This window comes from Garra rufa, chromosome 9, assembly GCF_049309525.1.
Source record: "Garra rufa chromosome 9, GarRuf1.0, whole genome shotgun sequence".
Classification (NCBI taxonomy): domain Eukaryota; kingdom Metazoa; phylum Chordata; class Actinopteri; order Cypriniformes; family Cyprinidae; genus Garra; species Garra rufa.
The window spans coordinates 29,529,251-29,551,792 of NC_133369.1; the positions used below are offsets into that span (position 1 = coordinate 29,529,251).

A 22,542-nucleotide genomic window follows, 5' to 3' on the forward strand; every position below is an offset into this window, starting at 1 on the left:
TACAAGCCTCAGGAAGGACTCAATAATGTCAGAATTGTCTTTCAACTTTGTGTAAAAAATTGGCAACAGTTTGTTTCTTTACATTAAAATTAGTTTACATAATAGCAAACAAGAAAAACAATTAACAATATGCTTTTACATTTTGAAAAGGATAATATTCATTCTAAATATACTAATACATTTTTAACATACAGTGGAGGTCAAAAGTTTACATTCACCTTGCAGAATCTGCAAAATGTTAAATTACTAAAATAGGAGGAATCATACAAAATGCATGTTATTTTTTATTTAGTACTGTTGTGAATAACATATTTCACATCAAATATATTTACTTATAGTCTACAAAAGAAAATAATAGTGGAATTTATAAAAAATTACCCCATTCAAAAGTGTACATGTGATTCTTAACCCTTAAAAGGGTTAAGGGTTAAAACACAAATGCTAAAAAAATAATAATAATAATTTGTGGGACTTGAAGGATTTTTCTGAAGAACAGTGGACAGTTTAACTGTTCCGGACAAATAAGGGACTCATGAACAACTATCACTAAGCAAAACAAACAAAAAAAAAAATCTGTGGATCATTCAGTTAACAACACAATATTAAAGTGTATGTAAACTTTTGAACAAGGTAATTTTTATAAATTCAACTATTATTTTCTCTTGTGGACTATATGTTAACATCTTTTATGTGAAATATCTTATTCAGGTCAGTACTAAATAAAAAATAACATGCATTTTGTATGATCCCTCTTATTTTGGTAAAATAATTAACATTTTGCAGATTCTGCAAGGTGTGTGTAAACTTTTGTATTTGCAACAACAATGATCAGTATTAGGCTCTAATATATATTTCACATATGGATTCGTATTTTCTTATTTATAATTTCAAATTTAATTTTAAACCATGTCAGTAGCTGTATTTCTGTTTACCTTGTGGAGTGTAAAAAGACATTGAAACATTTTAATGTTTAATCGGTCTTTATATGCAATTGATGGTATGACTCACATATGTTCCGCGTAAAATGCAGTCAAACTAGAATGATTTAACATTTATTTGCATATTGTGTGATTATCTTTACACAACCACACGTCCAGAAATAGATGTCGAGGAGGCTTTTATCAGAAACGGAAAAGGAAACTCCATTTGTTTGGTATATGCGTCCTGAACCGTAGTTCATTGGTGCTGAAAAGAAAGAGCATGAAAGGTTGGTGTGAAGCTGCCTTGCTTTGTTTTGCTTTTTTCTCGTGTGCGTTCTACAAGATAAAGGCAGAATCTAATGTTATGCAGTCGGGCAAACAATGAGCAATTTTGCATTAGCGGTACTCTTAAAAAATAAGTTTAGAGGTTTTAAAATGATTATTCGAGAGGTCCTGCGTCGGGTAGCGTTGAATTAACCCACAGACACATTAATCCTGTTCTGTTTAAATACGCTCATTTCGCTTTTCAAAATACCCCCATTCTTAAAAGACAGGTTGTGCTATTTTGGTATATGCAGGATTAACTGTAACAGAGCATGCATAAACTATTAGCCTACAGAAACGTGCATTGTTGCTGGCAGGAATGGCCTATGCAAACGCCTGCAGAGCGCCATCACTCTGTGCCGCTATCTACTGCGGCATGGAAAAAATGCTTTACCCGAGGTGTTGTGCTTTTACAATTCTGAATTGAACATCATGAAATAAAACGACTGGATACGATCTAACAAATACAGAGGCTATATAGAGAGAACCCCTCTGTATTTTGTTTCTTTGTTGTAGTTCGATTCACGAATGACTTTTATGAGCCGGTTCTTTGAATTATTCGCACAAATAAAAGTATGAACCCTAGCAGAACGACAATCACATGAAACATAAACTCCTAGATAAAAATAATCATGAAGTAACATTATTCAGCTACTTATTAATTTTCCATATTTTTTGTAATTTCTTTATATTTTTTATATTAATAAATGCTATTATAGTCAAAAATATTTAGGCAATATCTTTAATCAAAAATTCAAATTTAAGTATTACATCATATCATAATACAGCAGTATTATTTCACCCCAGTACAAATGTTTGTACGTAGTGTAACAACTTTTTAAAAAACATCCGTAAATGTCTTCTGTAGCTTCTGAAGGGCAGTACTAAATGAAAAAAAAATTATATTTGGGCAAAATAAGAAAAATGTCTTCATTCTGTTCAAAAGTTTACACCCCTGGCTCTTAATGCATCGTTTTTTCCTTCTGGAGCATCAGCGAGTGTTTGAACCTTCTGTAGTAGTTGCATATGAGTCCTTCAGTTGTCCTCAGTGTGAAAAGATGAATCTCAAAATCATACAGTCATTATTGGAAAAGGTTCAAATACACAGAAATACTGAAAAAGGATTTTTCTGAAGAACAGCGGGCAGTTTAACTGTTCAGGACAAACAAGGGACTCATGAACAACTATCACTAAACAATTAAAAAAACAGCTGTGGATCATTTAGGTAACAACACCAGTATTAAGAATCAAGTGTATGTAAACTTTTGAATGGGTTCATTTTTTATAAATTCAACTGTTATTTTTTTCTTGTGAATTATATGTAACAGGTGAAGCAGCTGCTAAAGTTCTGATGCTACATAGCACTAGATGCTATCTAATAGATTGTTTTATCTTTGATTCTTTTTCCTTCTGTTTAGTTTCAGCTTGAGTAGGGGGATCTCAGGAACCGGCAGGCGATTCGCACATCATGCTTGAAGGAGAGGCCAAGAATCTTGAAACCAACTCTAATGATGCCGAAACCAAGGAACAATCAGTGAAGAGAGGAATGGGGGAATTCATTTCAAAAGGTTTGGCATTAAGCTCCCAAAACCGAAGTGTGGAAGAACCACCACCCTTAGCCACTAATGTCCTACCTGACTCCTTGTCCTGTAATGTTGAGGAAAAAGAGAGAGAAAAAGGCAGTGAAGAAGATGTAGATAAATTTCCGCAGCAGTTAAACTCTGATTTAACTCCTGTCAACAAGGCTGATATGGATACACAGAAATGTTTGGAAAACCATGAGACAAATTCCAATTGTCTTTCCAGCACCACAGATAATGAACCAAAATCACTGCTGCTTAATGAAGAATTAAATGAACCACAAGTCGACACTCAAATGTCTGTTACAACAGATGAAGTCTCAAGTAGTCAGACAGAGTCTGACAGGAAAGAAGCCCATTGTTCAACTGTCCAAACATCTGAAGAAGCCGTTTGTGATACATCCTGCCCTAACATAAGCAATAGCCAAAGCGAAGAAGATTCTGACAAAAAAACCCTTGAGGATGCTGTCGATGCAAACATTTCTGACACTGAAAATGATGGAGCTGACACATTAAACCAAAAAGATGTGACAATGGACGAATCCTTTGTAGATCATTCACCTGAGAACACGCAGGAGGCAAATTCAGAGGATAATAACCAGACACCTTCTACTGAAGAAAATGCTGAGTCAAGCAGTATGGAGATCACAGAAGGTAAACGTGGATATCATTCTTTTTCTCGCGGACGGCCACGTAAAGAAAAACGAGTTATCAAATGTGAATATTGCGGGCGCCCTTTCAATCACGCCTCAGCGTATATCATTCATCTGCGTGTCCACACAGGTGAGAAGCCCTTCACCTGCCAGGATTGTGGCAAAGCCTTCGCACAACTCTCCAACCTTCGATCCCACAGCAGAGTCCATAAATCCAAACGTGGGAAACATGCACACAGACACCAAGATAAAGCCACGCCTGAGAAAATTGTTGAGGAGAAAAAAGTAATCAAGACTGACAAAGTTGAAAGTGACTGTCGTAGTAATCAAATCGCCCCTAGAAGGAGGCGGCGAGGAAGAGGGAAAGGGAAACCCCAAACATGTCCGATCTGTGGCAAAGTCTTTTGCTACAAGTCTGTCCTCAAAATCCATCTTCGTATTCACAGTGGAGAAAAACCATACTCTTGTAAGGTGTGCGGCAAATCATTTACTCAAGCGTGCACAGCACGTGTCCATGAGAGAGTACATTGGTCCATTAGACCTTTCTTGTGTACAAAATGCGGTAAGGGATTTTCTCAGATCGGGCCGTTAAAAGTACACACTTGTGAGGGTAAAAGAAACCCTCATGCCACCTTGAAACAAATGGAATTGGAAGGTATTATCACCTTCAGGTGTCACCTTTGCAAAAAGTGCTTTGGCACCAGAGATGAGTATGAATTACATTTGCAAGGACACACTGATACCCAGCGTTACAGTTGTGACCGCTGCAAGCAGACGTTTAGTCTTGCCTCAGAGCTACATACGCACAACAAGCATTGCGTTTCCATCCGGCTCGCAAAAGCAAAGTCTTCTGTTTACAGTTCACCTCACAGATTACAACCCAAAAACTCCTTGAAGAGAAGAAGTTCTCATAAAATGCGAAGTGCAAGTCCAGTTAAATCTCCTCCGAAAGACTTCTCCTTTCCGAGGAAGCTCAAAAAATGCTCCTCTTTACTTGCTTGCCCTATTCAGGTCATGGCCACCACTGTTTACGACTCTCCAAATAACCTCTATTCAGTCAGTCAACCAGTCAAATCCAGCTATTTTGTATCTCAGCTGAACAGTACGCACCACAAAGCAGATCCAAGAAAGTACTTCTGCCCACAATGTGGACGCATATTCCAGCACATAGGACGGCTGAGAGCCCATATTCTCACTCATTCGCGGGGTAAATGCTTCACATGTATTGATTGCAACAGGGCGTTTAAAAACTGGAACAAATTTTGGATTCATCAGAGGCTACATAGGCAAAAAAGAGGGCGCTTTTTTTGTCCTAAGTGCGGTCAGGGCTTTCGATTTGTGGGAATGTACAATAAACATTTGCAGAAGCATCCGGAACTTAATGCTCACGCTTGTCCCTTCTGTCCTCGCACGTTCTCAAACGCACAAAAGTTGAGGAACCACCAGCAAGAGTGGCACCGCTCAACTATGCCCTTTATTTGTGATATTTGTGGAAAAGGTTTCGCAAACGTGAATATTCTTAAGCGACACAGAGTTGTTCACTGCACAAATGATCCAATGGAGACGCATTACACCATTGATCCGCAGTCCGCTGTACACCCTTACGAATGTGGCACGTGCAGTGCCAGTTTCGAGAACTTGGACTTGCTTTTCCACCATCAGCTTCGCCACAAGCCTGTTGATAAAGGATCAATAGCAATGAAAGGCCAGCTACTTATGATGGACGAACATCAATCTCAGCATCTTCAGCGTCAAAGCTACGATTACAGCATTCGTGATAATCAGAGGCAAGAGAAGCTCCTTGCGTTCGCCCGCTCAAATGGAGGAGAAATGCCTCATCGGATGACACACTTTGATCCCTCAACTTTACATCCATCACAGAAGCCAAAACCAAACACTGAAGCCTCAAGCACCATCAGGAATAATTCTCAAACTAATGAGGTGCAAATGGTTGAAAAACACACTAAAAACACGGCAATTGAAGAATTAAATGGTTCAAGCCGGTCACCGTCCATATTGAAAACAGAGGACACAACTGGTGACTTAATTTGCACAGAATGTAATGCTAGTTTTTCCAACCTTATACAGCTGCATGGACATTACTTGGAACATGCCAGAGGAGAAATATGAATATTCTGTAAATGTTCTCTTTTTTTTCAGTGAGTGTGTGATGAACATTTGTATGGGAATCACATACTTCTGAAACTTGTGAAAATGTTTGCTGTATATGAATATTTGTTTTTTTGATGTGATATCACCATTACTGATGTGCTGACACCCAATTTTGTTTAACAAAACAATAGTTCTCCAAATATATAGACTATAAATTCCTTGTAATGGACAGTATTGTTTTATTTAGCGATCCTATTGTTGAGTTAGATATCTACTAGTGTTGGTGCTGTAATTGAAATTTTATCTGAAGATGTTGCTGTTAACAAATTAAACATCTTGACTGACACTGCTCAAAATCAAGTCTTTTATGTTAAAGGTTTAGTTCACTTCAAGAATAAAAATTTACTGATAATTTACTCACCCCCATGTCACCCAAGATGGTCATGTCTTTCTTTCCTCAGTCTAAATGAAATTAGGGTTTTTGGAAAACCTTAGGAAAACATTCCAGGATTTGTCTCCATATAGTGGACTTCAATGGGAGCCGATAGGTTGAAGAGCAGTTTCAATGCAGCTTCAAAGGGCTCTACATGAGCCATATAAATTTAGATCATCGTTTTGCTAGAAAATACCCTTATTCTTGGCTGGAATCGTGTAGAGCCCTTTGAAGCTGCATTGAAACTGCAGTTTGGACCTTTAACTTGTTGGCTCCCATTGAAGTCCACTATATGGAGAATAATCCTGGAATGTTTTCCTCAAAAACCTTAATCTTTTAGACTGAAGAAAGAAAGACATGACCTTCTTGGATGACATGAGGGTGAGTAAGTAAATTATCAGAAAATGTTTCTTTTGGAAGTGAACTAATCCTTAAAGAGAAAATCAAGGATGTTTCCCCAAAAAACACTCTTTAATTTAGCAAAGAAATATTTGTACTACTTGTATAACGGTTTAGAGTTAAACCTGAAACTAAATTAATAGTCAATCTAATTAATAGAGAAACATATCTCATGAAACTTTTATTTATATTAAAAATGATAAATAAAACAGTGAATCAGCTTTAATGTATGTTCTTAGATGTTTATTTTGGTTTGCCCAATGATTATGGCCTCAAAAATCCTTGGGATCTTGGTTGAAGCTAATGGTGCTATTGATCCATTTGACGTAGTTGCAGACCTTGGTATAGACACCGGGTTTGTCCTTCTGGGCGCAGCCGTAACCCCAGGACACGATACCCTGCAGCTGGTTGTTGCACACCACTGGGCCACCAGAGTCACCCTGCAAGCCAGAAATAAAAAGCATTAGGGTTGTCACTAATGACTTTTTGGTAATCAAGTAATCAGCCTATTATTTTGATGATTAATCAAGTTATCAGATCATTTTAACTGTTAACATATGGACAATGCATTATAAACAATAGATTTAATGTACATTACCCTTTTAACAAAATACTGCAGCAACCAGGATTTCCAGGGCAAGAATCTTGACAATATTTGTGTTTGTTCTTAAAATTTCTGGTCAGGTAGGTGAAATATTAGGCTAATATCTTAATTAATACTGCTTGTATGTATCTTTACCACTTATTAACCTTAGTTTGTCAAAATATTGTGCCCTTTCCTGCTTACCAAGTCCTTTTCTATATGATTTAGCAGCTTCCACACTTTTTTCCATGGCTTAGACAGCATAATTTAGCAGAACAATGTATCAGTATACATTAACTGTGCAATCCATGCTGTTGTTTACATCCGAGTATCTCCAATATGGCCACACATTGACCAAATTATTAAGTGCAAAGCCGGTATTGAGAAAGATTAATATATTCTCCTGTGTTTGCATAGGTTTATAAATGATATACTTTACAAATCTGATGAACTGGCACATGTTGCATTTCCAGATTGAGACACTCCACACATGTAAATGATTAACAGTTCGTGTGGAGCAGCGTTTACTGTTTCCTATGTGCGCTCTGAGATGTAAATAATTAAAAGCATATATTAAACATCCATCGCATATATTTATTTAATTGAATCATAGCATTTGTAAAATCACAATAGCATTATGCTTTATATTGGTTTTTAAATGAGTTTAATATATCATGCATTTTGGAAAACGGTAAAAAATGTGCTTCATAGGTATACAGTTACTCCACAAAATGCAACTGAGTACTCAAATTGAATCGAAGAATCGTGACAGCCCTAAAAATTATATCTATTTCTATTATGCTACTTGCTTCTACCAATTTATATGCAGATACGCTGCTGTGAGTATTTAAAGGGGTCATCCGATGCCCATTTTCCACAAGTTAATATGATGCTTTAGGGTCCTAATGAAAAGTTTGTAATATACTTTGATTAAAAATTCTCTATGGTAGTGTAAAAAAACACTCATTTTACCTGGAAAAAAATGCCTCTGTTCTCAGCAAGCGATATCAGTACATGGCCCTTTAAATTTTATGAACCTCTGCTCACCCCGCCCTTCAGTTCTGTGGGGCGTGTCATTACATAGCACACCGGGTGTTGCCTAGACAACAGTTGGGGGTATAGTTGTATAATTTGGGGGAAAATGGCACTTGCGGGGCTTTGAAGACACTGTACAACATTTAAAATTAAATTTAAAAAACGGAGTTGGAACCGAAACAAGATGACACCCGCAAAGAAGTTCGGCAATTACGGCTTATACTGGACGTGTCTGAATGATTAGTAAACTTAATGTCACTTTGATTTATCTTTATATGTACTGGCAGGGTAAAATACTGAGAGAGATACAAACGCGATGTGTTTATTGTAGCATATATAATAACCCGTAGCAGATCTATACAAGTGGAGCTGGGGAGGTGGAGGGTTTCAGAGGAACTCTGAATGCTCTAGTGGATGCTAACCAGCCATTTAAATGTAAAGCAGTAAGCTGATTGGCTGCATATGCAACATGAATCAATTAGCTTGTGCCAAGCATTACCAACCCATCAGCCAGCACCATCTAGTGTTTCATGACAGATATTAACACTGTAACTAGCAGTAAACTTACCTGGCAGGAGTCCTTGCCTCCCTCCATAAAGCCAGCGCAAAACATGTTGGAGGTAATCTCACCAGGGTAGGCTTTTCTACAGGTAGTGTGACTCAGGATAGGAGCCCACAGACACATCAGATAGCTGGGGTACTGGCCTAAGAAGACATCAAATGCTGAGAAGGTGAGTTTGAATGTGTTCACTGTGTTATTCTAAGATGACCTATCAATTTATATACAAAGTTTAATGCATTAAGGAAAGTTGAGTGTACTCATTTTACAAAGATACATTAGGGATTGGGAAACAACGTATTCGTCCAAAAAAGCCAATTTGTTAAGTGAAAAGTAAGTAAATTTCATTGAATGTGGGCACTGATGAACATCCCTTTGTAGGTACATTATTTCCCCTTGATTATAAAAAATAATCTTTGAAATCTTGGCTGGAGGAGGTGGACAAACTTAAAACTTTTCAAAAAAATTACTTGTGGTTGGCTCTGTGTTTTGGCTCCATTTGGCTTAATTGTGATGATTTGGCTCACATTTAACAAAAACCCACCAATTCACTATCTCAACAGAATAGAATACTTCATAAGACAAATAAAGAAATATATTTTTAGTGAATTGTTGACCTTCTGAAAAGTATTTTATTTACTGTATATGTACTCAATACTTGGTAGGGGCTCCTAATTACTGCCTCAATTCGGCGTGGCATAGAGGTGATCGGTCTGTGGCACTGCAGAGGTGGTATGGAAGCCCAGGCTCTTAACAATACCCCATATATTCTCTATGGGGTTCAGGTCTAGTGAGTTTGCTGGCCAGTCAAGCACACCAACACTATAGTCATTTAACCAACTTTTGGTGCTTTTGGCATTGGGTGCAGGTGCCAAATCCTGCTGAAAAAATGAAATCAGCATCTTTAAAAAGCTGGTCAGCAGAAGGAAGCATGAAGTGCTCTAAATGGGTAAAATCTTGGTAAATGGGTGCAGTGACTTTGGTTTTCAAAAAACACAGTGGACCATCACCAGCAGATGACATTGCACCCCAAATCATCACAGACTGTGAAAACTTAACACTGGACTTCAAGCAAATTGGGCTATGAGCATCTCCACCCTTCCTCCAGTCTCTAGGACCTTGGTTTCCAAATGAAATACAAAACGTGCTCTCATCTGAAAAGAAGACTTTGGACCACTGGGCAACAGTCCATTTCTTCTTTTCCTTAGCCCAGGTAAGACGCCTCTGACGTTGTCTGTGGTTCAGGAGTAGCTTAACAAGAGGAATATGACAACTTCCAAATTCCTTGACACGTCTGTGTGTGGTGGCTCTTCATGCCTTGACCCCAGCCTCAGTCCATTCCTTGAAAAGTTTACCCAAATTCTTGAATTGATTTAGCTTGACAAGCCTCTCAAGGCTTTATACAGCACTCTGTGAACAGCCAGCTTATTTGGCAATGAATGTTTTTGGTAGCTCGCCTTATTGTACTGATGTACTGATGATTGGGCGATGCAAATGTTGGGGGCGTAACTATTAACGATTCCAGGACTATTGCGTAATAGTCTGTGTTATGTTGGAATTTACCTATTTTTCAGTGGTCTTTTGCAAACACCAGATTTACATAAGAAGGAGGAAATGGTGGTGTTTGAGACTTATGGTATGTCATGTCCATGTGCTGAACTGTTATTATTCAACTATGTAGGTAAATACAGGTAATTATTCAACTATGTAAGGTAAATACAGTTTTACATTCTATGGCACCTTTAATCCCGCTACCGCAAACATTCTGAAAATACATACTGAATACATACTTTGGAAGCAGCTAGTGTTGGATAGGGTTGCCAAATCCACACCTTTTCTATGGAATTAGGCTAATTTTAAACTGTTGCGGCGGGTAGATTTTCTCTTGTGGGTTAGAAGTTGGAAACATTGCATAAATTCCATTTGACGGAAACCCCAACCCCAATTTGGACCTTCAACCTGTTGGCTCCCATTCAAGTCCACTATACGGACAAAATTCTTTGAATGTTTTCCTCAAAAACCTTCTTTTCGACTGAAGACATGAGCATCTTGGATGACATGGGGGTTAAGTTATCAGGAAATTTTTATTTTGGAAGTGAACTAATTCTTTAAGAAAAAATTGTCAAGGATGTTCAAAGATGGCATTAGGATATTTTTACCCCAAAAAATACTTTCATTTAGCAAGTAAGGGATAATCAACGGTTTGCCGTGCGTTAAAGGATTTTAAATGCACGACGTGGAGGATAATAACCGCCCGACGCGAAGCAGAGGTTGGTTGCCTCCGCGAAGTGCATTTTAAATCCTTTAATGCACGGCAAGCCGTTGATTATTCCGCTTATTCCATGGTTATAGACAAATTAAAACTAGGATTGATATTTGCAGCGCAAAACTTGACTGAATGGATAAAAAGACGGTTATTTTCGTCAGTTATGACACGCATTCTGCCTGCTTCAAATCAGACTCAGAGATGAAATAGTCCGGTAAGATCACATTTATTTGAATGAATTATAGCATTTGTTTCAGTAAATTGTCGATCGACCGAGAGAGAGTAAAGGCGAGAGAGAAAGAGAGGTGACAGTGACCTGCCAGCCAATCAGAATCCAGTATCCAGACATTCCATGGAATAAAGAGGTTTTAATATTTCACCACATACTACTTGTATAACAGTTTAGACTTTAAACTTGAAACTAAATTAATAGTCATTTTAATTAATAGAGAAATTAATCTGATAGAACTTTTATTTATATCAAAAATAATAAAAAGAAAAACAGTGAAACAACATCAGTATTTGTTCTTAGATGTTTATTTTGGTTTGCCAAATGATAATGTAACATGCCATGATTACATAATTATGGCCTCAAAAAAGCTGTGGGAACTTAGTTGGAGCTAATGGTGCTATTGATCCAGCTGACGTAGTTGCAGACCTTGGTATAGACACCAGGTTTGTTCCTCTGGGCACAGCCGTAACCCCAGGACACAATACCCTGCAGCTGGTTGTTACACACCACTGGGCCACCAGAGTCACCCTGCAAGCCAGAAATGAAAAGTATGTTTATATCTATTTCTATCATGACAACTCTCTTAAGAGTTTAGCATGGTAATGGATATGACATTGTTAATGTATTATATAATCCATATATAATAACCCGCAGCAGATCTATACAGGTGGAGATAGGGAGGTTGAGGGTTTCAGAGGAACTATGAAAGCTTGCTGTGAAATGCTTTAGTGAGTGCTAACCAGCCATTTAAATGTAAAGCAGCAAGCTCATTGGCTACGTATACAACATGAACCAACCAGTTTGCGCCATCTAGAGTTTCATGACAGAACTTGTCATTAGCATGACATCAACGCTGTAACTAGAAGTGATCTTACCTGACAGGAGTCCATGCCTCCCTCCATGAAGCCAGCACAGAACATGTTGGAGGTGATCTCACCAGGGTAGGCACCTCTGCAGGTAGTGTCACTCAGGATAGGAGCCCACAGACACATCAGACGGCTGGGGTAGTTGCCTAAGAAAACATTTAGTGTTCACAATGTGAGTTTGAAATTGTTCACAGTGTCATTCTAAAATGAACTAATGATTTATGTGTGCATGAAGTACGCACTTCCACTGGCGCTCATGTTTCCCCATCCAGAGATCAAACAGTCGGTACCAGCTGAAGCACAGCCTGAAGGCAGAGAAACGGTCTTAACATAGCTGTTCAAAGTGGCAGTGCTGGCCAGCTTGATCAGCATAATGTCATTGTCCAGAGTGTTGCTGTTGTAACTGGGGTGTCTGATGATCCTTTGAGAGCTGATGAACTGCTCGGTGCCCTCGTTGACGTCAATGTTGTGCTCACCCAGACGCACCTGGATAGAGCTGTGGATAGAGACAAGTAAGTAGTTATTAGTTCATGCAGAAAAAAAAAACTCCTTAACATCTTTCTGTATTTTAATTTTATTGAACATTTTGCTAATTAACATTTTTAAAAGCAGGCATATTGTCGGTAGTATGTACACTACTGTACATTTGTGATTTTTTAAAAATGTTTTTGAAAGAAGTCACTTATGCCCACCAAGAATGCATTTATTTTAAATACAATACAGTATTATAGTGAAATATTACACTTTAAACATATTTCAAAATGTAATTTATTCCTCTGATGGCATTGCTGAATTTTAGTCTTCATTGTCACATGGTCCTTCAGAAATCATTTTAATGTGCTCATTTGGTGCTCAAGAAACATTATTATTAATTTTTGTAGAAACCTGTTTTAGGATTCTTAGACAAATATAAAGTTCAAACAGCATTTGAAATAGAAATCTTCTGTAACACAATCAGTGTCTTTACTGTCACTTTTGATCAATTTAATGCATCCTACTAAATAAAAGTATTAATTTATTTAGAAAAAAAATCTTACTGACCTCAAACTTTTGAACATAGTAAGTGGGAACTTGCCATTACATTTTTTTTTTATGTAATGGCTCTCATAGAAATTTAAATGGTTAAAAGAATTTATGAAGCACAAAACAATTTATAACATATAAAATGTAACACTTCACAATAAGGTTCATTAGTTAACATTAGTTAACTACAATAGTTAACATGAACTAAGAATGAAAAGTACCTCTACCGCATTTATTTATTAATCTTAGTTAATGTGAATTTCACCATTTACTAATGCACTATTAAAATCACAAGTTGTGTTGTTTAACTTTAGTTAATGCATTGTGAACTAACAATGAACGATTGTATTTTTTATTAACTAACATTAACAAAGATGAATAAATAGTGTAATAAATGTATTAGTTCATTGTTAATTACTGTTAGGTAATAAATTAATGTTAACAAATGACACCTTATTGTGAAGGGCTATCAAAATGTTAAAAGTAACATACAAAAATGACAATCTTCCTTCACTATATAGCAAAAATCATTAAAAAACATTATTCTTAATTCAAATCCAAAGAACTTTGTGCAGCTGGACTTTTGACTTTTTGACTTTTGAGATATAATTATTGTGACAACTAGCATAAAAACATGTATTTTACTTACGACTTGTAACAGTGAGCAGCAGACACAACCCAGCTGCTGGTGATCAGAGAGCCACCGCAAAAGTGGTAGCCACTGCTCAGGGAAACCTGGTATTGCACACCATTCTTAGTGCACTCAAATCCGCCGACGATCTTGTCATCGTCGTTCAGAGGAGCGGCATCTGGGAAAACGAAAGGTTGTATTGTCACACACATTAAACAGAGCAGTAACCACTTGGAATTAAAATGGATTAAAAATGTATTTTGCTTTATATTTCTGTTTAGAAACCCCCCAAAAAACTTAATAGCTCTTTATTTATTCCAGTCTAAATCCTCCCTGCCCCATTTACTTACAAGCCACAGCGAACAGAGCCAGAAGAATGAGAGCCTTCATGTTGAAGCTGCTGAGTAGTGTGTTCTGAAGGTTTGAAGACCCACCTTTTATACTCTGCCTACTCCACAGCTCGAGATAATTTTCAAGGACATACATACATTTGTTTCTTTAAGCCTTATACAGGAACCAGTGTGTGACTTCAGCATGTGCTTTAACATGTGCTCCAAAAAATTTCTTGTCAAAGCTTCATAACAAGCTCTTGTACTCACACTTATTTCAAAGAGCTCCTTTATTATTTTTAAACAAAGTAATCAAGTCCAGGAATTGGAAAGTTAAGTGTACTCATTTTACGAAGAAACATTAGGGATGACTGATTGGGAAACAATCTATTTATCCAAAAAAAAAAAAAAGACAATTTATTTCAGACTGTAGTAGACACCATTTCAATGAAAGTGGGCATTGATGAACATCCCGTTGTAACTACATTATTTTCCCTTGATTATAAAAAAAATAAGCTGTTAAATCTTAGCTGATGATAACCATGTTTTCTTGAAATATTACCAAAATTCTTACAAACCCGTTACTCTAAATAAACATGTCATGGGAAAATATTCAACTGAATCAACATGAGGCTGCTAAACTGTTCAAAGTGTCTCCGGAGACGCTATCTTCTATCAAGGAATTATGAAATGTTTACATTATACAGAATAACATTGCCGCACATTTGTGAACAGCAGATTCTAATTTGCAGCACATGTACCTGGTTAGGTTTTTACCATAAGACCATTTAAAATATAAGGTTGACAGGCTTTTTAACCCTTTGATCCATGGTGTCAACTACGGTGGGCAGATCTTTAAATTTATTTTTCAGCAATCAAGCCATTGTTACAATTACAATCCAAGTTACCTTTCACCCTCTTTCATAATTCTATATGACTGTCCTCTTTATATTTCACTGTGTTAACTTGAATGAATATTCATGTGCATATATTTATTTAGATAAATATTAATATCAGTTTAAATAAATTAACGTACATGGCTATGGAAAGTGAAGCAAAGTACCAAGTACCTCTGGAATATCTAGTACCTTGTATTCTAGGAGATACAGACAGGTAAGGACATATTTAATAAGATATTGATAATTATTTGTACTGCAATTAAATGTTTAAAATTCATAATTTAAAAAAATATGGCCACCAGGGGAACAAAGAAACATTTTACATACATTGGAGGGGAGGTGGACAGAAATAAATCTACAACAACAAAAAAAAAAAATACTTGTGGTTGGCTCTGTGTTTTGGCTCACTTGGTAATTCCATGAGATCACAGATAAATCATTAGCTCTTGTGGGAGCACACAGGTGGCAAATGGAGGCTATGCAAGGATAAAACCTAATCATTTAGTCTACTAAATGATTAAATGTAAATGGGGGAAAAAAAATATTTCTGATTTTTTGTTTTTCCTATGATTATTTCAAATACTTTATTGTTTGCCTTAATTAATTCTAGATTTTTTTCTTTGTTAAAGTGCATATTGCAGGTTAAAAAAAAATTCGAGATAAACATATATTCGTGAATGAAAATACTATACGAACCGTTAATGCACTATTTGAAAATATTTTACAAGACCTAAGGGCACAAATTTAGAAGACAAAGTGACGGTTTCCTTGACCGCTCTCAAAAACAGCTTTTTTTTCCACACCGCGTCATATGACGTCACGAGAGGGAGTCGTTCGCCAAACTCTGTTGCTATTCAGTAGGAGCAGTCGTGAGTTAGTGTGTTTTCAGTAGTTATTTTTAATTTCAATTGATCATCGTCATGGTAAATTATTGTGTTTATGGAGGCTGCACAAACTCCAGCCTGTCAGGACATCGTGTCCACGGGTTTACTTACAATAAAAAGAACGGTGCTATCTTCCGTATATGGGTGCGTTTGTGCGGATGAAGTGACTGGCCTATACTAATGCATCTGCTTCGAAAAACGCGTTCACTTTACACCGGAGGATTATCATCCCGGCGATATGATGCAGTTCAACATGAGATGCTGAAGCAAGAACCAAGTGAGGCTCAGAGCCGGTGCAGTTCCTTCGGTGCACACACAGCAGCTTCATCGGGTCCGCTGTCAGACTGTGGTTCGTCCGAAGCCGTCAGAGATGCAACTCGACGAAAACGTGAACTGCACCGTAAGTTTGTTTTTCTTCTCATAACTTCTCCTAAATACCAAATCCGTGAACATATTTATTTAAATAATGAGACAACGAGATGTGTATAAGTTTTTGTAAAGCACCGTAGCTAGCTTGTAAGTGTAGTACCCTCACCGCCTGATGAGGGGAAATAAACAGTTAAGAAAAAAACCACAAGAGACGGAGCTGCTGCGTCTTCTTCTGAAGCTGTGTATTAATTGAGCAGCATGCCCCTCCCCCCACAGGCGAACACTCGCGAACAAGGCAAGCTAATTAAATGATCACTCACAAACTTCAGCATCAATCGTCAAAGACAAGATATTCCCTTTTACACACTAATAGGTATGTGCAAAAAATATTACATTTAATATGATTTATCATTTTTACCTTACTCCATTCGTTTACTTTCATTTTTATAACCACCACACTCTCCCCTTCGAAAATAAATGTCGTCCCGACATTACAAGACCCCCCTTTTTTTTCAGTAGTTGATGTTTTATGCAAGTGTTCTAAGTTGGGTATGTATTGTGTGTTAACTGTATCTACAGTCTATCAATAAATGAGCTTCTTGGGAACTGCATAGTCTCTTGTTTTCCTTATAAGGCACTGTTTTTTTCATCTTTTAGTCCTTTCTCCTCAGTATGCATATAAGTCTTTGTAGGTGTATAAGTATACTGGCTGAGGCTGTGGCATCGGTGGAGTCCATTGGTTCAAGTTCTGTCTCCCATAATGAATGGGGTGCAACATTTCAGGATTTATATACTCTACTCCATAGCATGCCGGAGTCCCAAAGTAATCATAGGTAAACATCTTTGGTGGTCTCCTCTCTCTCTTAGGCCTTCCACACTCCAGTTCTACCTCAGTGTCACCTTCACTTGTGTTTGCATTATCAGCTGCAGGCTGTTCCTCCACCTTCACCCCATTCCCCTCATTTCTTTCCTTTTCAGGATCACCGGACTGGACAACCGGTAGGTTGGTTTCCTCTACCTCATTGTTTCTATTCACAGGTTGTTGATGCTGAACCACTGGTAAGTTTTCATGTTCTGATTCACTGTTTCCTCCCACAGGTTGTTGATGCTGGACCACTGGTAAGTAATAGTAGCCACACTCTTCATTATCTTCCTCTGAACTAGAATCGTGTCTTTCTGTGGAGGTTGGTTTTCTGGTTTTTCCCTTCATTTTTGGCTGTGACTGGAGATCCAATTCTAGCGGTAGGTAATCGCAAGGTAACAAGAGATTTCGGTGTAGAACCCTTGATCTTCCTTTTCCTCTTTCAGGTTTTACTTCATAGACAGGGCTTTCTTCTCCCACATGGCGAACAACTGTGTGTATCGAGTCTTCCCAATGATTTCGCAGCTTACCTGTGCCTCCTCTGGGTGTAAGGTTTCTTACTAGAACCCGATCTCCTGGGTGTAACACAGAGCTTCTTACTTTTCCTTCATAGTTTCTTTTGTTTCTCTCTGCTACCTTTTTGCTGTTTTCTCTGGCAATGTCATATGCTTCCCGCATTCCTTGACTCCATCTCTTCACATATTCCTTGTGGTCCTCAGTCCCTCCTTCTGGCATCAATCCAAACAGCAAGTCTACAGGTAGTCTTGGCGACCGCCCAAACAGAAGATAGAACGGTGAAAATCCAGTAACCTCGCATCGTGTGCTGTTGTAGGCGAAGGTGAGTTTGTTCAACGATTCCTTCCAGTTAGACTTCTGTGTTTCTGTCAAGGTCTTTAGCATCTGGAGCAACGTCCGGTTAAAACGTTCTACCTGCCCGTTTCCTTGCGGATGGTATGGTGTTGTTCGCGATCCTGCAACTCCACAATTCTTCTTTAACTGCGAAAGCAACTGATTTTCGAACTCGGCTCCCTGATCATGATGAATCCTGTTGGGAAATCCAAACTTCAGTGCATAGTCATTGAAGATTCGTTCAGCAACGGTTTTGGCAGATTTTGATGTAGTGGCGTAAACTTGTGCAAACCTCGTGAAGTGATCAACTATCACCAAGATATATTCATACCCTCCTTTGCTCTTGTCGAGGTGTAAGAAATCAATTGAAACGAGTTCAAATGGGTGGGTGGTGACAATATTCATGAGTGGCGCTCTAGTTTCTTTACTTGGCTTCTTTTGTTTCAAACAGTTACAACACTTGGTCACAAAATACTCAATTTCACCCTGCATCTTTGGCCAGAAGAACCTGTCTCCGATTAAGGACGTAGTCCTTTCCACTCCTTGATGCCCCATTTTACTATGTAATTCCTGCAAGACACGCTGTTTGTATCTTTCTGGCAGCACAAGCTGAGTTCGGGTAGCTGTCTTTCTGCGAAGGATGCCATCCTCTCCTAAAGAAAGCTTCTCCCAGTGGCGTAGCAAGCTCTTACTCTGTGGACTAAGAGTTTTCAGTAATTGTCTGAAGGGCTTTTCACCAGCCAATTTACATTGTACTACTGGTCCAATGTGAGCATCATCTCTCTGTGCCTGTCGTATCTCATCAGCAGAATAGATCTCACTTGACTCTACACTCTCTGTCGGGTTATGAAGTGAGGTCATGGCTGTCCATGACATTGTCAGATCTTGCGCTTCTATTGCCTGCACTGTCGCCTCAACACCATCGGACGTGAGTTCCTCCGTACAGTGCTCCATCATTGTTTCAATGTCCAATGGCATACGGGATAAACTGTCCGCATCGATGTTGTCTTTTCCAGGGCGGTATTTAATCGTAAAGTGGAAGTCGGCGAGCTCTGACACCCATCTGCACCCAGTCGCGTTGAGTCTGGCACTGGTCAGTACGTAGGTCAGCGGGTTATTATCGCTAAATACGGTGAAGGTGGGCGCATAATACAGGTAGTCACGAAACTTCTCGGTGATAGACCACTTTAAAGCTAGAAACTCCAATTTCCCTGAATGAAGATAATAATTCTTTTCAGCGGCTGTCAGTGTCCGAGATCCATATGCAATGACTCTTAATTTCCCTTCTTGCCTCTGGTACAGAACAGCACCAAGTCCCAGGTTAGAAGCGTCCGTGTGGAGTATGAACGGTTTTGAGAAGTCAGGAAATCCCAAAATTGGAGGTTCCGCCAAGCAGTCAATTAGCTTCTCCAGCCTCTGCTGGTGATGTTCCAACCATAGAATGGGCTTCTGAGAAGGTACTCCTCTTTTTTTGCTTTTCATACATTTACTTGTAGCTTCATTATGTCGTTCTCCCTTAGTCTCCGCTGCTCCTTTTAGCAAGTCATAAAGAGGCCCAGCAATCTTGGAGAAGTCTTGAATATACTGCCTATAGTAACTCAACAAGCCAAGTACAGTTCTCAACTGTCCTACAGTGCTGGGTCTTTTCTCTTTCAGAGCTCTTATGGCTGCAGTGTCAGCAGGATCCATTTTACTGCCCTCTGCGGACACAATTCTCCCTAAGTAACGCACTTCCCGTTTAAACACCTCACATTTGCTAGGTTTGAGTTTAATTCCATAGCGCCTTAGATGCTGAAGGACCTTTCTCACATCATTGATATGGTCTTCGAATGATTTACTGAACACTAGTGTGTCGTCAAGGTAGGGGACACAGCAGTTGTCTCTGAGATCTTCCAGGCACTCTTCCATGCAGCGTTGGAAAGCCGCGGGAGCATTCATTAGGCCAAACGGGATACGAATCCACTCGTAGAGCCCCCATGGCGTCACAAAAGCTGTCATGGGTCTACTCTCTTTGGCCATGAAACCCTGGTGATAGGCTTTCCCTTGGTCAAGTAGTGAGAACCAGGTATTTCCTCCAAGACTGTCCATGATGTCCTGAACGCGCGGTATGGGCTGTCTGTCAGGGTTTGTCTTCCGATTTAATCCTCGGTAGTCGATACATAACCGTAAACTACCATCCTTTTTTCGGACACAAACTACAGGTGAGGAATATGGTGAATTTGACTTCTGGACCCAGCCCTGTGCAATGAGGTCGTGTAGGTAGTCTTTCATCTCTTTGTACAGAGGGCGAGGTACTGACTGGTATGTACGGGTGACGGGTGTAGGGTCGTTTAGCGAGATGGTCAACTGCAACCCTTCTATGCAGCCAATGTCGTCATCGGATTTCGAGAAAGCAGCTGCTTCCTCTCTCAACATCTGTTGTACCATTTTCCTTTTTGACTCACTGAGATGGCTTAAGTCTAACGGTGGGTCCCAGGTTGAATCAGAATTCATGGTGTTTTCATTCATAACTTGACTTATGCTTACCGGCTCAGATTTGTGTGTTTCAAGGGCAGCGGCTGGGTATATAGCCTGTACTGGTTGCACTGTACCGATAACTGTCTTGCTATTCAACATTATGTCATGGTCAGTGGGGTTTTGAACAGTGACAATGACATGTGGTGAGGTCTGTCGTTGCAACTTTACAAGGGTTTCGCAGAACTCTAATCCTTCAGGCCAGGTAGGATTCACATCAGGCTCATAGAGTAGCAGCATTTCTTCCTTCGGTGTTGATACCTGTACTCTACATTCGACTTGAACCGAGGTGTGTTTAGGCACATAGACTCTTTCCTTCGTAGTTTTGATGATGTACTCGCATGACGTTTCTGCCTGAACTCGCTCAATGAATGCTCTTATCTTATTTCCTTCCAAGTTGGGAATGGCTGTCACCAACATCTCGCTGCTGTGTGGCTGGTTTAATCCATTCCTTTTGGCAATCTGCTCAATCACGTTGTACCCGATGATGGGATGACACTGATGTCTGCCTCTCATCACTAACACAGGTATGATGAGCTCCCTGTCCCTCCTTTCCTCAGGCGCCAGTCCAAAAGTGACTTCCATCCATCCACTGAATGGTATTTCCTGACCATTTGCAGCTACAAGGCGGAGCTCTTCGGGTGCATCAATTGCTTCTGAAACATCTCTTAATTGTACATTCGGCAAATGCTCCTTTTTCCACTCCTCACTAACAATACACACTTGAGAGCCTGTGTCCCATAATGCTTCTACGAGCAACCCTTGAAGATAGCATTGCACAAGGCACTGTTTTCCAACAAGTGCAGCACAAGTGGGTTTGTTTGACCTCCGTTTTGTTGTAGCAGAAGCCGGATTCACATTTATTTTTGAATATAGTGTACACTGTTTCCTATGATCTGCCCAGTGATCTACTTGACATGCTTTTGAGCAGTATAACGTCTGCTTACAATTTGCACAGCTTCTCAACATTAGGTCAGAACGGGTGGTGCCACAATATGTACAGCTTTGAGGGGACTCTTCTTTAGCACCGGTCACTGCCTGTCCCACGGCCGTGACCCAGACTCGTTTAAAGGGCCTTCCCGATGTGTCATTGTCATTCGTGCTCGACAGCCAGCAGAGAAATGGTCGCTACCACCACACTTGTAACAGTGAGTACAGTGGATGTCTAATCCACTTTGTTGGCACGCAAAGCATTTCCTTACTCGACTTGGAGGGGGCTGATAACGCTGTACTGGGACCCATTGTGGTCGCTGAACTGTCGCTCTCCGCTGGTCATATGGCGGCCAGTAACCTGGATGTGGATACTGATACTGTGGTGCAGGCATATTAGTGACATCCGTCGCTGGAGAAGGACACTGAAGAGACATGACCTGTGGTTGTTTAATCGACTCTCGGATTTGAGAAACTTCTGCACTAAGGTCTTTCAACAAAGCCATGTCTGAGCGCATTTCTTTCAGCTCTGTTAAAATGTCGAGTTCAGTCTTTTCTGAATGTTTCTGACATTGAGGTCTCCCTTTTTTCTCAATAGCAGTGTCACTGGTATGAACTGCGTGCACTTTAGGGACACATGGCTGGACGAGTTTCTTTTTATTTTGTCGCTCGGTTTCATGGGCACAAGCCTGATTGACTTTATCAAAGAGCAGTTCATCACTGACATCAGTTTGTGTCAAATAGGGCCGCAGGTCACCCCTAATGCTGTCATTCTGCAGACCGGTCAGGACGGTGTGAAGAAACATACTCTGGACTAATTTTGGGTCATATTTCAACCTTGATTCGGCTTCTTGGGATGCAAACAAAATCTTTTGTCTTAAGTCTAGACAGCGGACAAGAAAGCATTGTGGGGTCTCCTTGCTGCTTTGTACTTCGGAGGTAAGTTGTTTATATAACTCAGTAGCACCTCTTTCTTGGAAATGAGCCCGGAGTATGCGTCTCAAAGTGGGCAGGGTAAGGTTTGTTTTCCCCTCCAAGTAACTACGAAGCTGCATGCCTGGTGCAATCGCTCGTATTACAGCATCGACGATCTCAAGCTCAGAAACACCTCTGCTCAGTCCATGTTCAATTTGGTGAGCTAGACTTGAGAAGGTGAGTTTATCCTTTTGCCCAGGTTCACCTATCTGGCCAGATATCTTGAACTCCCTATTCCACGTAGACATAACTGGTCGAGTCGACGGTAAGTGCCAATTTGAGGTGCCACTTTTTTGCGAGTTTTGATGTATGTCA

The 22,542-nt window shown here is 39.4% G+C and overlaps 3 protein-coding genes across 3 annotated transcripts; 1 reads left to right on the forward strand and 2 right to left on the reverse strand.

Annotated features, from left to right (window-relative positions):
* The first annotated feature begins 1,174 nt into the window (after window positions 1-1,174).
* On the forward strand, window positions 1,175-5,935 carry LOC141343431 (uncharacterized). The gene is made up of 2 exons (XM_073848030.1): window positions 1,175-1,207; window positions 2,663-5,935. Exon 2 carries the CDS (start codon window positions 2,713-2,715, stop codon window positions 5,605-5,607), a length of 2,895 nt encoding a protein of 964 aa, XP_073704131.1. The 5' UTR covers window positions 1,175-1,207; window positions 2,663-2,712; the 3' UTR covers window positions 5,608-5,935.
* Window positions 5,936-6,693: 758 nt separating this feature from the next.
* On the reverse strand, window positions 6,694-8,862 carry LOC141343216 (trypsin-3-like). Its single transcript, XM_073847816.1, has 3 exons — window positions 8,859-8,862; window positions 8,608-8,744; window positions 6,694-6,861 (listed from the first exon to the last, which is right to left on the reverse strand). Exons 1-3 carry the CDS (start codon window positions 8,860-8,862, stop codon window positions 6,694-6,696), a joined length of 309 nt encoding a protein of 102 aa, XP_073703917.1.
* Window positions 8,863-11,383: 2,521 nt separating this feature from the next.
* On the reverse strand, window positions 11,384-14,052 carry LOC141343433 (trypsin-3-like). The gene is made up of 5 exons (XM_073848034.1): window positions 13,967-14,052; window positions 13,635-13,794; window positions 12,205-12,458; window positions 11,972-12,108; window positions 11,384-11,624 (listed from the first exon to the last, which is right to left on the reverse strand). Exons 1-5 carry the CDS (start codon window positions 14,004-14,006, stop codon window positions 11,475-11,477), a joined length of 741 nt encoding a protein of 246 aa, XP_073704135.1. The 5' UTR covers window positions 14,007-14,052; the 3' UTR covers window positions 11,384-11,474.
* Between the last annotated feature and the right edge of the window lie 8,490 nt (window positions 14,053-22,542).